The 15,359-nt window shown below is 40.3% G+C and overlaps 1 protein-coding gene and 1 long non-coding RNA gene across 3 annotated transcripts; both read right to left on the bottom strand.

Annotated features, from left to right (window-relative positions):
• Positions 1-293: 293 nt before the first annotated feature.
• On the bottom strand, positions 294-3,603 carry LOC145876347 (NLR family CARD domain-containing protein 3-like). Its single transcript, XM_082972137.1, has 3 exons — positions 3,309-3,603; positions 1,138-2,908; positions 294-851 (listed from the first exon to the last, which is right to left on the bottom strand). The coding sequence occupies exons 1-3, from the start codon at positions 3,586-3,588 to the stop codon at positions 629-631; spliced, it is 2,274 nt and encodes a 757-aa protein (XP_082828263.1). The 5' UTR covers positions 3,589-3,603; the 3' UTR covers positions 294-628.
• Positions 3,604-3,644: 41 nt separating this feature from the next.
• Positions 3,645-10,031, bottom strand: LOC145876348 (uncharacterized). 2 transcript variants are annotated; one of them, XR_014391503.1, is made up of 4 exons: positions 9,898-10,031; positions 8,644-8,877; positions 4,083-4,199; positions 3,648-3,751 (listed from the first exon to the last, which is right to left on the bottom strand). It is a non-coding gene; the product is annotated as an uncharacterized LOC145876348 (long non-coding RNA). The 2 variants fall into 2 exon arrangements; XR_014391502.1 differs by having other exon boundaries at positions 3,645-4,199; positions 9,898-10,028.
• Between the last annotated feature and the right edge of the window lie 5,328 nt (positions 10,032-15,359).

Below are 15,359 nucleotides of genomic sequence, written 5' to 3' on the forward strand. Positions count from 1 at the left end.
CAGATCTTAATCCCATAGAAAATCTGTGGAGGGAGCTGAAGGTTCGAGTTGCCAAACATCAGCCTCGAAAAATTAATGACTTGGAGAAGATCTGCAAAGAGGAGTGGGACAAAATCCCTCCTGAGATGTGTGCAAACCTGGTGGTCAACTACAAGAAAAGTCTGACCTCTGTGATTGCCAACAAGGGTTTTGCCACCAAGTACTAAGTCATGTTTTGCAGAGGGGTCAAATACTTATTTCCATCATTAAAATGCAAATCATTTTATAACATTTTTGACATGCGTTTTTCTGGATTTCTTTGTTGTTATTCTGTCTCTCACTGTTCAAATAAACCTACCATTAAAATTATAGACTGATCATTTCTTTGTCAGTGGGCAAACATACAAAATCAGCAGGGGATCAAATACTTTTTTCCCTCACTGTACTAACCTCTCACCATTAACCTCAAATAAAATGTGACATTCTGTATATTCACCTAATATGAAACATTCTATCTGAAATCTAAAATGCTGGAGCATAGCACCAAATGTAAAACTGTAAGCTTCACTGTCCAAACACATATGGTGTGGACTTTGTGTGCCTGGTAAACACATGTGGATCTGGTGAACAGTTATCACTTGTTGACCAACTACAGGAATACTGACTTCAGAGTCTCCAGACATAAACCCTCTACATACTTGAGTTTCTCCAGTCTGCAGTGTGGATCCTCCAGTCCAGCAGAGAGCAGTCTGACTCCTGAGTCTCCTGGGTGATTGTAGCTCAGGTCCAGCTCTCTCAGGTGTGAGGGGTTTGACTTCAGAGCTGAGGCCAGCGAAGCACAGCCTTCCTCTGTGACTAGACAGCCTGACATCCTGACAAAGAGATCATCATGACTTCACAGACACACTGCTAATTTAACACCGGTAGCATAGAAGGACAAAGGAAAATGCATTTGGTTTAATCTCTCTAACAACATATAGATTAATCTTCTGTCTCCTAGAATTGTGTGGTCATTCTGTTATACTAATGGGAAAATCAATGCATTTATTCAATATGTTTTTAAACATAATATTATATACAAATTATAATACGTATTATTCTCTAAACTGAATATTTCTTCCTGATGATTAATTCTTATATGTCATTTTATGTACTCACAGAGCAGCTCTGGAGGCTTTGACCACTGGCAGCAGCCTCAGAAGACCTTCCTCTGATCTGGAGTATTTCTTCAGGTCAAACACATCCAGCTCCTTTTCTGAAGTCAGCAACACAAAGACCAGAGCTGACCACTGTGCAGGTGACAGGTTGGGTTTTGAGAGACTTCCTGATCTCAGGTAGCTTTGGATCTCCTCCACTAGAGAATGGTCATTCAGTTCATTCAGACAGTGGAACAGATTGATGCACCTCTCTGGAGAGGGATTCTCCCTGATCTTCTCCTTGATGTACTTGACTGTTTTTTCATGGCTCTGTGAGCTGCTTCTTGTCTTTGTCAGTAGACCTCGTAAGTGCTTCTGATTGGACTCCAGTGAGAGGCCCAGAAGGAAGCGGAGGAAAAGGTCCAGGTTTCCTGTCTCACTTTGTAAGGCTTTATCCACAGCACTCTTGTAGACAGTAACTTCAGGCTTGTCTTTTGTTTGCAGTTTGTCCATTAGATTCTCATTGTTGTTGATGAATGAGAGGAACACATAGACAGCAGCCAGAAACTCCTGAATGCTCAGATGAACGAAGCAGTACACCTTGTTCTGGTACAGAACACATTCCTCTTTAAAGAACTGTGTGCACAATCCTGAGTACACTGAGGCTTCAATGACATCAATGCCAGCCTCTTTCAGGTCTTCTTCATAGAAAATCAGATTGCCCTTCACTAGCTGTTGAAAAGCCAGTTTTCCCAGTGACAGAATGCTCTCGTTATTCAAGTGTGGATCTGTCTCTTCTTTCCCAAGATACTTTTCATTCTTCTGTTTGGTATGAAACACCACAAGGTGTGTGTACATCTCAGTCAGAGTCTTGGGCATCTCTTCTCTCTTATGTTTCAGCATGTGTTTGAGGACTGTTGCAGAAATCCAACAGAAGACTGGAATGTGGCACATGATGTGGAGGCTCCTTGATGTCTTTATGTGTGAGATGATTCTGCTGGCCAGGTCCTCATCACTGAATTTCTTCCTGAAGTACTCCTCCTTCTGTGGGTCATTGAACCCTCGTACCTCTGTTACCTGGTCAACACACCCTGAAGGGATCCTATTGGCTGCTGCAGGTCGGGTAGTTATCCAGAGGAGAGCAGAGGGAAGCAGATTTCCCTTGATGAGATTTGTCAGCAGAACATCCAGTGAGGTTGACTCTGTGACGTCACAACAGATCTTGTTCTTCTGGAAGTCTAGGGGCAGTCGACACTCATCCAGACCATCAAAGATGAACAGAACTTTGTACTTGTTGTAGATGGAGATTCTTGATTGTTTGGTTTCCATTGAGAAGTGATTAAGAAGTTCAATGAAAGTGTGTTTGTCCCCTTTCATCAAATTCAGCTCCCGGAAAGGGAATGAAAACACAAATTGAACATCCTGATTTGCTTTTCCTTCAGCCCAGTCCAGAATGAACTTCTGCACAGAGACTGTTTTTCCAATGCCAGCGACTCCCTTTGTCAGCACAGTTCTGATAAGTTTGTCTTGTCCAGTTAAGGGTTTGAAGATGTCGTTACATTTGATTGCAGTCTCTGGTCTTGCTTGTTTCCTGGTTGTTGTCTCAATCTGTCTCAGCTCATGTTCATTATTGACCTCTCCTGTTCCACCCTCTGTGATGTAGAGCTCTGTGTAGATCTTATTGAGAAGTGTTGGGTTTCCTTGTTTAGCGATCCCCTCATATACACATTGAAACTTCTTCTTTAGATTAGATTTGAGTTCACGTTGGCAAATCACAGCAAGCTCATCTGAATCTAGAAATAACACAGAAGATATTAATATTACGTCTGTTTTAATGCCTACAGTATTGTAGGACTGTTATAACATTTGAAATTATAATCATTTATTCTCTTAACTGTCTGTATAAATGTGTAAATGTTTTCATAATGCATTACAGACTGGTGTGACTGATTGTATTATTATTGGTGTTATTGATGGTATTATTAATGTTGTCTCTCTCTCTCTCTCTCTGTCTCTGTCTCTCTCTCTAAATTAATCACCACAACACATCCCTTCTGCTACTTGTTGAGGCCACTAGGTGTTGTGTTAAGGCTGCTACAATATCATTGAGTTACACAGCTACTTTAGCTGTACTTTAGCCACAGCTTTTAAATGTTATAAAACAGCATTCAACATGAGGCAGACAGATCTTACATTTCTCCAGTGTGTCAGCAAGCTCCTTCTGGTTCATTTTCCTCAGGACGTGCAGTGTGATCTTCAGAGCCCCCTCTCTGGCACTGCTCTCCTGCTTCTCATCTTCAGCGTCCACCACTTCCTCATCCTGCTTCTGACTCTCAAAGCCTTCTGGGAGTTCTGGACTAAGAATCCTCTTGAACATCTTCAGCTCGTTCTTCACAAATGTCATCATTTTCTCTTCAAGCAACTGAAATAAATCAAGTAAATAAGTTAAGCAAGAGAAGAAATGCTTTCTCATTAACACAATAATGAATAATTGACAGATCAACTTTACTTGAGGTAAACAAAAACAAATGTACATAACAGGACCACATACACTGAATATAGAGTCCAGGTCTGTTTGATGACTCTGGGAAGACTGACCACTGAGAATCTCTGACTCTGATCTCTCCTGTTGGTTTCTGTGGACAAAACATGAGATTACACACACACACACACACACACACACACACACACACACACACACACACACACACACACACACACACACACACACCACACACACACACACACACACACACACACACACACACACACACACACACACACACACACACACACACTGAGGGAATGTTGTGTTTAATTAATATTGTTTTAGGACTATGAAAATGGACAAAAGTATTAGCCTGTGGATTATGAAAACAACAAAATGAAATGGGAAAATGGGAGAGGAGAAATGACTAGAGACAGTGTTGTTTAACTCACTGACCATGACCCATGAGTTCTTCTTACCTTTGTTCAGTAGAAAAGTCTCCCTCCCTAAAATGTATAGGATGACCCATGGACTGGTCACTCTTCATGGACACACAGCTGGGTACAGGGGAGGCTGGTCTCTCCTGCTTGATTGGACTTCAACACAACAGAGAAAAACATTACATCTCTCATCTACTCTGATCTCAGATGGGGAAACATAAGAAGAGTTTCATTCCAAAACGCAACATATCACTTTACAGAAATGTTCGGAAATTAGCTTTTATGTCTTAAAGACATTATGAAAGAGATTGGTGTGTTTTTTCACTATCTAATCATGGCATGGGGTTGTTCAATGACAGACATTTATTTGTTTAAAATCTATCACTTGATGGTTTCATTTAAGAAACAAATGCTTTTTTGTGCATAATGCTATGTATCTGCCTCACTCTCAGAGAAATCAGTAGTACTGCTAGGTTTAATACAGTAATAATATATATCTGCCTCACTCTCAGAGAAATCAGTAGTACTGCTAGGTTTAATACAGTAATAATATATATCTGCCTCTCAGAGAAATCAGTAGTACTGCTAGGTTTAATACAGTAATAATATATATCTGCCTCTCAGAGAAATCAGTAGTACTGCTAGGTTTAATACAGTAATAATATATATCTGCCTCTCAGAGAAATCAGTAGTACTGCTAGGTTTAACACAGTAATAATATATATCTGCCTCTCAGAGAAATCAGTAGTACTGCTAGGTTTAACACAGTAATAATATATATCTGCCTCTCAGAGAAATCAGTAGTACTGCTAGGTTTAATACAGTAATAATATATATCTGCCTCTCAGAGAAATCAGTAGTACTGCTAGGTTTAACACAGTAATAATATATATCTGTCTCACTCTCAGAGAAATCAGTAGTACTGCTAGGTTTAATACAGTAATAATATATATCTGTCTCACTCTCAGAGAAATCAGTAGTACTGCTAGGTTTAATACAGTAATAATATATATCTGCCTCTCAGAGAAATCAGTAGTACTGCTAGGTTTAATACAGTAATAATATATATCTGCCTCTCAGAGAAATCAGTAGTACTGCTAGGTTTAACACAGTAATAATATATATCTGCCTCTCAGAGAAATCAGTAATACTGCTAGGTTTAATACAGTAATAATATATATCTGCCTCTCAGAGAAATCAGTAGTACTGCTAGGTTTAACACAGTAATAATATATATCTGTCTCACTCTCAGAGAAATCAGTAGTACTGCTAGGTTTAATACAGTAATAATATATATCTGCCTCTCAGAGAAATCAGTAGTACTGCTAGGTATAATACAGTAATAATATATATCTGCCTCTCAGAGAAATCAGTAGTACTGCTAGGTTTAATACAGTAATAATATATATGCCTCACTGTCAGAGAAATCAGTAGTACTGCTAGGTTTAACACAGTAATAATAGTATATTTCTGTCTCACTCTCAGAGATCAGGCTATACGGATAGTTAGAGGTATGAGGCTATAAGGAGTACCAGTACTGAGTCAATATGCAGGGGTACCAGGTAGTTGAGGTAATAATGAGACTATAAGGAGGACCAGTACTGAGTCAATGTGCAGGGGTACCAGGTAGTTGAGGTAATAATGAGACTATAAGGAGTACCAGTACTGAGTCAATGTGCAGGGGTACCAGGTAGTTGAGATAATAATGAGACTATAAGGAGTACCAGTACTGAGTCAATGTGCAGGGGTACCAGGTAGTTGTGGTAATAATGAGACTATAAGGAGTACCAGTACTGAGTCAATGTGCAGGGGTACCAGGTAGTTGAGGTATTAATGAGACTATAAGGAGGACCAGTACTGAGTCAATGTGCAGGGGTACCAGGTAGTTGAGGTAATAATGAGGCTATAAGGAGTACCAGTACTGAGTCAATGTGCAGGGGTACCAGGTAGTTGAGGTAATATGTACATGTAGGTAGGGGTAAAAGTGACTAGGCAATCAGGATAGAGATTATATCTCTTCATCCAGGGAGTGCGCACACACACACACACACACACACACACACACACACACACACACACACACACACACACACACACACACACACACACACACACACACACACACACACACACACACACACACACCCACACCCACACACACACACACACACACACACACACACAGGGAGGGAATATTGTGTTTGTTTAATATTGTTTTAGGACTATGAAAATGGACAAAAGGATTAGCCTAAGGATTATGAAAACAACCAAAAGAAATGTGAAAATGGGAGAGGAGAAATGACTAGAGACAGTGTTGTTTAACTCACTGACCATGACCCATGAGTTCTTCTTACCTTTGTTCAGTAGAAAAGTCTCCCTCTCTAAAGTCTATAAGAGGATCCATAGACTGGTCACTGGTTTCATTACAAAACGCTATATATCACTTTACAGAAAGCAGCTTTTATTGTTTAAAGAAATTATGTATTAATTATTACATCTCTCACAGACAAGGATTTGTTTAAAATCTATCACTTGATGGTTTCATTTCAGAGACAAAAATCATGTTTTTTTATGCAAAATGCTATATATCTCCCTCACTCTCAAATGTGACCGACCGGCTCAATTTGGTAATTAACTAAATAACTACATATATAGTGATTTTGGTTTATGTCAGTTTAATTGTTTGTTATGGTATAAGTTGTTATTTTATGATTGTAAGTGATAAAATTAACTAGTAATTCTGAGTAATTACTACTTTAGTAAGGAATAACACATTTTTCAGTACTACTGCAGTTGCTAAATAATTCCAATAGATGGAAGCATAAGACCACAATGACATTTCAGAAGGTTAGTTTAGTTTTCTCCCTGGATACACCACCACTCCCTGCGCTTCTTTCTGTCCCTTTCCACACTGCTAACACAAGAGGAAGGACTGAAAAAACATTTAACACATTACTGTGAAGTAATATAACGATGATTCATGTTTATTATGACCTGTTTTATGCTCATGTTTTACACTTCATTAATATAACGATTATCATTAAGCCTGAACATTAATTCAGTCACCTCTGGTCGAGAAAAACATATTTTCCCAGTACATTCATTCTCTAATTCATCAACCAGCATCGACCTGCTTTGTCTTCTCGCGCAGCCAATGGGCATGTTGAGGTAAATTTAATTTAAAGGTCAAATGTTGAGGTAAATTTAATATAAAGGTAAAATGTTGAGGTAAATTTACTAACCGGGAGGGTTGAATGATGTAATTGATTGGAGGGCTGGAAGATGCACTCTTGTCTTTTCTATTCCGAGGTTGTTTACTCGCAATATCAGATATTAAGATTACTTTTTATAATGCATGTAATGTTATACTAAGGTTGAGGGTCTGACTAGTAATTATTTACCCAGGGTTCAATACCTGCTATAATCACTATTTGTTGCTCTCCCAAAAGCAACACAGCCCTAACACGAGATATATAACTAACTAAAGTAATGAGTGACCATTTTAGAAAATCATGGGACACATAGTCAGTGGTTGCATGCTATTTTATGTCAATCATATTGCTGCTTGTAGCCTATAACTGATGCTTCGTGGTCTTATGCTGCCATCTATTGGAAATATTTACCAATTAAAAGTTATTAATTCACGTAAGGACATTGGTGAGGCAGCTGAGAAATAAAGTGTATTTTTCCCATTAATTCCTTAGATCAGTCTCAAACCTGCCCCACCTATCCTACACCAATTGTTGCACTTTCAAATAGAGATTACTAGGTCACCCAGTTCAAACCACATTTTTGAAAAATAAAACGAATGTGGCTTGTTTATAATAAATAATAAATGTAATAAAATAACAAAACAATAAAAGCAAAATGCTTATACAGGTTTTGAATAACAAAATAATCAAAATGCTATTTAGTACTATAATAGTTTCTAGAAGTGTTCTACGCTACCCTAGAAACAGGGTTAGGGGTTAAGGCTAAAATAGGTTATACGTAGGGTTAGAGTTTCTGTACAGCACTTTGTGACATCTGCTGATGTAAAAAGGTCTTCATAAATACATTAGATTGATTGTTAGGTTTCGGGTTTTAAAGGTATAAAACATTCTGGGTTTATAGCTCTCTTACCCCTGTGTCCTTCTGTGGGTTCTACATAACTCATTCATGACACCTTCTTGGCTCATAATCTGAGGTAGCAACTGCTTCAGATCTACAAATCAATGAGCTAGACCTGTCCATTTGGTTTGCAACTCAGTGAACCTGAGCAGCAATCACTCAATTCGATGCCTACAAATGAAGATTTCGATGCATATCAAATTTCAAGCAGCCATTTAGAAACAAGATGTCGTAAAAAAAAAATCTAATTTTAAAAATAGCATTTTGGCTGTTTAAATGGGCCACATCACATCACAACAAAAAGAGGACATGCAGTAATAATAATAATAATAATAATTACAAAAATATATACCCATCAAAAATCTATTAGTTGAAAATCTGAGAACAGTAATATTGAAGGTACCCATAAACAACCATTTCTGATTAAAAAACAAATGTGAATATTTTGGAAATAAACTCTTAATAATTATTTCAAAAATTGTCATCTCACCTCTTGGCTTTGGTGTCATGTTCCCTAGAGAGTCTCATTTTAGAGGCAGGGCCCCCCTCCTCTCTCTCCCCAGAGAGACTCCTTTTAGAGGCAGGGCCCCCCTCCTCTCTCTCCCCAGAGAGACTCCTTTTAGAGGCAGGGCCCCCCTCCACTCTCTCCCCAGAGAGACTCATTTTAGAGGCAGGGCCCCCCTCCTCTCTCTCCCCAGAGAGAGTCATTTTAGAGCACTGTCCCCTGTAAACAGAGATCCAGCATGATGGTTGTGGTTAACACAGTAACAACTAAACAGAGATCCAGCATGTTGGTTGTGGTTAACACAGTGACAACTAAACAGAGATCCAGCATGTTGGTTGTGGTCAACACAGTGACAACTAAACAGAGATCCAGCATGTTGGTTGTGGTTAACACAGTGACAACTAAACAGAGATCCAGCATGTTGGTTGTGGTTAACACAGTGACAACTAAACAGAGATCCAGCATGATGGTTGTGGTTAACACAGTGACAACTAAACAGAGATCCAGCATGTTGGTTGTGGTTAACACAGTGACAACTAAACAGAGATCCAGCATGTTGGTTGTGGTTAACACAGTGACAACTAAACAGAGATCCAGCATGTTGGTTGTGGTTAACACAGTGACAACTAAACAGAGATCCAACATGTTGGTTGTGGTTAACACAGTGACAACTAAACAGAGATCCAGCATGTTGGTTGTGGTTAACACAGTGACAACTAAACAGAGATCCAGCATGTTGGTTGTGGTTAACACAGTGACAACTAAACAGAGATCCAGCATGTTGGTTGTGGTCAACACAGTGACAACTAAACAGAGATCCAACATGTTGGTTGTGGTTAACACAGTAACAACTAAACAGAGATCCAGCATGATGGTTGTGGTTAACACAGTGACAACTAAACAGAGAACAGGATCGGGAGCCCTGTTTTAAAAGATGCATGAAATCCATCCTCCAATTTTTTCTGACTATTCAGCTTCAGCTAACCGTGCTAAAATCTTATTAGAAATCAGTTTTTTTTTTGTAACAGTAACGTTACCATTTACCTGGTAATTAAATATAATTTATTTAGAATTGATCAGAATAATGTTTATTGTATTCTCAAATTGAAAGTGCTCCCTCGCGCTCCTCAGCACTACACCCATGGTGATAAGAGATCATAGATCAAACCTACTCTTGACTATTAAATGTCTGACTACGACCTAACTTTATAATAGTGTGTAAGTAGCTTCTAGACTTACCAGTCTGCTCGTCTTTCCTTCAAATCAATACTTTTACCCGACTTCTGTTGCCGAGAAATGTGCGCCACAGTTTCAACATCCATTTCGTACGTGCATTAGCCCACGAACTTCCTTTCAACTTCATGAGGAAATGACATAACAGAATTCCTAAACCCAGAGACCAACATCCCGAGTCTACTGGGACCGCTGGGGAAGCAGACTGTAGGAAGTAGACCGATGCTGTGATTTGGGGTTTGAGAAGTCAGAAGTGAAAAATTCCTCCTTAGTTGTACATTTTCTCTAAATCTAAAGGCAAAACCTAGATTGGAGCCAATGTCTTAAGTATTTCAACATGTTATTACTCCAACTTCGTGAAAGAGACAAACTGACACGTTATTATTTTAGTCAAAAACGACTTTATATCGAAGGAGTGTCTTTGGTTTGACTGCCTGCACATGCTCAGTTCTACATACTTTTGTATATCTAGTGTGTGTGTATATATATATATATATATATAAAAATAAAAAATAAAATATATATATATATATATATATATATATATATATATATATATATATATACACACACACTAGATATACAAAAGTATGTAGACACCCCTTCAAATTTGTGGATTCGACTATATCAGCCACATCCGTTGCTGACAAGTGTATAAAATTGAGCACACAGCCATGCAATCTCCATAGACAAACATTAGCAGTAGAATGCTCAGTGACTTTCAACGTGGCACCATCATAGGATGCCACCTTTCCACAAAGTCAGTTCATCACATTTCTGCCCTGCTAGAGATTCCCTGGTCAACTGTAAATGCAGTTATTGTGGAGTGGAAACATCTTGGAGAAACAACGGCTCAAGCGTGAAGTGGTAGGCCACACAAGCTCACAGAACGGGGCAGCCAAGTGCTGAAGCGTGTTTTCTGGAGTGATGAATCACGCTTCACCATCTGGCAGTCCGACTGTCACGTCTGGGATTGGCGGATGCCAGGAGAACCCTACCTGCCCCAACGTATACTGCCAACTGTAAAGTTTGGTGGAGGAGGAATAATGGTCTGGGGCTGTTTTTCCATGGTTCGGGCTAGTCTCCTTAGTTCCAGTGAAGGGAAATCGTAACGCTACAACATACAATTACATTCTAGATGATTCTGTGCTGGCAACTGTGGCAACATTTTGGGAAGGCCCATTCCTATTTCTGATTGACAATGTCCCTGTGCACAACGCGAGGTCCATACAGAAATTGTTTGTCGAGATTGGTGTGGAAGAAATTGACTGTCTTTCACAGAGCCCTGACCTCAACCCCGTTGAACACCTTTGGGATGAATTGGAACGTCAACTGTGAGCCAGGCCTAATCACCCAACATCAGTGCCCGACCTTCCTAATGCTCTTGTGGCTGAATGGAATCAAGTCCCCGCAGCAATGTTCCAACATCTAGTGGAAAGCCTTCCCAGAAGAGTGGCGGCTGTTATAGCACCAAAGGGGGGACCAACTCCATATTAATGCCCTTGACTTTGGAATGAGATGGTCGGTGAGCAGGTGTCCACATACATTTGGTCATGTAGTGTATATTTGATGCTGTTTGTAAAAATCATGACACCATTTTAGTTGTAGTTATAACATACTGTAGTCTAAAACCATTTTAGTTACAGTATAACATACTGTAGTCTAAAACCTTTAACTAGTACATTTGGGAACAGGACATAATGTCATATTTTCCAAATGGTTTCGTTATCAGAAATGACCAACTTCATGACATGACACTGACATGGGTGACTTCCACGTCTCCTTTTTCCGTTAAATTCATAATCTATGCTGGAGATCCCCCTTAACAAAGCCTTGCCTTAGTCTATCCAGTGGACAAGCCTTCTGGCATGCCTGGATATTTTCAGAAAAAAGTACCAACACTTCAAAATTAAATATCACTTGGGATAATCTTCCAAAGACATTGACTTTTATTCAAATAACAGATTGTACCTGTCCAGCTCCAGGTTCCCCAGAAGGACCAGACACCACCATCTCCTCAGACCAGGCTGAAGGACCAGACACCACCATCTCCTCAGACCAGGCTGAAGGACCAGACACCACCATCTCCTCAGACCAGGCTGAAGGACCAGACACCACCATCTCCTCAGACCAGGCTGAAGGACCAGACACCACCATCTCCTCAGACCAGGCTGAAGGACCAGACACCACCATCTCCTCAGACCAGGCTGAAGGACCAGACACCACCATCTCCTCAGACCAGGCTGAAGGACCAGACACCACCATCTCCTCAGACCAGGCTGAAGGACCAGACACCCCCATCTCCTCAGACCAGGCTGAAGGACCAGACACCACCATCTCCTCAGACCAGGCTGAAGGACCACACACCACCATCTCCTCAGACCAGGCTGAAGGACCACACACCACCATCTCCTCAGACCAGGTATATCAGGCTGAAGGACGAGAACAGTCACAATGCATTTCCAATTGCTCATTTCGAGAATCTGTAAATTCTAAATTAATACCTTTTCTGCATTTGACATAATACCACTTACGATCAAGTAATCAAATGGAGTGTCTGTGGCAAAATATCATGTGTACTGGAAAGAAAACACATAATGAATAAAACACAATGTTAATTACTCATTATAAATGTATGTTAGTGAAACATATTGTAAAGCGTGCGTGTTGGTGGCAGGGAAGTCAGGCGCAGGAGAACGAACTTGGTATAAACGGAATCGTTTAATAAGTGCTCGCAAATTCCGAAAACCAACATATACAAAATAAAGGAAGTGGGTAGAAAACCCGTCGCACACCAGAGCATAAATGCACCATTACATACAACAAACAATCTCCGACAAGGACATGAGGGGAAACAGAGGGTTAAATACACAACATGTCATTGATGGGATTGGAACCAGGTGTGATGGAAGACAAGACAAAACCAATGGAAAATGAAAAGTGGATCAATGATGGCTAGAAGGCCGGTGACGTCGACCACCGAACAAGGAGAGGGACCGACTTCGGCGGAAGTCATGACAATAATGAATAAACAATGTTAATTACTCATTATAAATGTATGTTAGTAAAACATAATGTTAATTACTCATTATAAATGTAGGTTAGTTAAACATAATGTTAATTACTCATTATAAATGTAGGTTAGTAAAACATAATGTTAATTACTCATTATAAATGTAGGTTAGTAAAACATAATGTTAATTACTCATTATAAATGTAGGCTAGTAAAACATAATGTTAATTACTCATTATAAATGTAGGTTAGTAAAACATAATGTTAATTACTCATTATAAATGTAGGTTAGTAAAACATAATGTTAATTACTCATTATAAATGTAGGTTAGTAAAACATAATGTTAATTACTCATTATAAATGTAGGTTAGTAAAACATAATGTTAATTACTCATTATAAATGTAGGTTAGTAAAACACAATGTTAATTACTCATTATAAATGTATGTTAGTAAAACATAATGTTAATTACTCATTATAAATGTAGGCTAGTAAAACATAATGTTAATTACTCATTATAAATGTAGGTTAGTAAAACATAATGTTAATTACTCATTATAAATGTAGGTTAGTAAAACATAATGTTAATTACTCATTATAAATGTAGGTTAGTAAAACATAATGTTAATTACTCATTATAAATGTAGGTTAGTAAAACATAATGTTAATTACTCATTATAAATGTAGGTTAGTAAAACACAATGTTAATTACTCATTATAAATGTAGGTTAGTAAAACATAATGTTAATTACTCATTATAAATGTATGTTAGTAAAACATAATGTTAATTACTCATTATAAATGTATGTTAGTAAAAAATGATGATATTAGAACAGTGAAATCTGACCATGAGCATAAAGACACCACAATCACTGCTTTATGGTTCCAGGAAGTCCCTGTTTCAAGAGTTAACACTTACAGTTACAAAATATGCAACTAAATATTTGAAATCAAATAATAACATTGAATGCAAAAAACACTCAATGCTAACTATTACCTTTAATAAAGTTCAGGTCAGTTGTTTCAGTCCATGTCCCAGTGACAAGCTGCTTTGCCAGTTCACTGAGAAACCAAGAGACCTAAAGTCATGTTATTAAATATAATCATATAAAAACTGTAGCCTCTATGAAGAACACAATGTCCAACACAGATGGGGGCATGGTGGCAGGTAGCCTAGTGGTTAGAGTGGAGGGGTGGCAGGTAGTCTAGTGGTTAGAGTGGAGGGGGTGGCAGGTAGCCTAGTGGTTAGAGTGGAGGGGTGGCAGGTAGCCTAGTGGTTAGAGTGGAGGGGTGGCAGGTAGTCTAGTGGTTAGAGTGGAGGGGTGGCAGGTAGCCTAGTGGTTAGAGTGGAGGGACGGCAGGTAGCCTAGTGGTTAGAGTGGAGGGGTGGCAGGTAGCCTAGTGGTTAGAGTGGAGGGACGGCAGGTAGCCTAGTGGTTAGAGTGTTGGGGGTGGCAGGTAGTCTAGTGGTTAGAGTGGAGGGGTGGCAGGTAGTCTAGTGGTTAGAGTGGAGGGGCGGCAGGTAGCCTAGTGGTTAGAGTGTTGGGGGTGGCAGGTAGCCTAGTGGTTAGAGTGGAGGGGTGGCAGGTAGCCTAGTGGTTAGAGTGGAGGGACGGCAGGTAGCCTAGTGGTTAGAGTGGAGGGGGTGGCAGGTAGCCTAGTGGTTAGAGTGGAGGGGTGGCAGGTAGCCTAGTGGTTAGAGTGTAGAGGCGGCAGGTAGCCTAGTGGTTAGAGTGGAGGGGGTGGCAGGTAGCCTAGTGGTTAGAGTGGAGGGGTGGCAGGTAGCCTAGTGGTTAGAGTGGAGGGGTGGCAGGTAGCCTAGTGGTTAGAGTGTAGAGGCGGCAGGTAGCCTAGTGGTTAGAGTGGAGGGGGTGGCAGGTAGCCTAGTGGTTAGAGTGTTGGGGGTGGCAGGTAGCCTAGTGGTTAGAGTGGAGGGGTGGCAGGTAGTCTAGTGGATAGAGTGTTGGGGGTGGCAGGTAGTCTAGTGGTTAGAGTGGAGGGGTGGCAGGTAGTCTAGTGGTTAGAGTGGAGGGGTGGCAGGTAGCCTAGTGGTTAGAGTGGAGGGGGTGGCAGGTAGTCTAGTGGTTAGAGTGGAGGGGGTGGCAGGTAGCCTAGTGGTTAGAGTGGAGGGGGTGGCAGGTAGCCTAGTGGTTAGAGTGGAGGGGGTGGCAGGTAGTCTAGTGGTTAGAGTGGAGGGACAGCAGGTAGCCTAGTGGTTAGAGTGGAGGGGTGGCAGGTAGCCTAGTGGTTAGAGTGGAGGGGTGGCAGGTAGCCTAGTTGTTAGAGTGGGGGGCTGCAGGTAGCCTAGTGGTTAGAGTGGAGGGACGGCAGGTAGCCTAGTGGTTAGAGTGGAGGGCCAGTAACTGAAAGGTTGCTAGATTGAATCCCCAAGCAGACAAGGTAAAAATATGTTGTTATGCCCCTGAACAAGGCAGTTAACCCACTGTTCCTAGGC

The sequence above is a fragment of the Salmo salar genome, unplaced genomic scaffold, assembly GCF_965601325.2.
Source record: "Salmo salar unplaced genomic scaffold, fSalSal1 ptg000578l, whole genome shotgun sequence".
In the NCBI taxonomy this organism is placed as follows: Eukaryota; Metazoa; Chordata; class Actinopteri; order Salmoniformes; family Salmonidae; genus Salmo; species Salmo salar.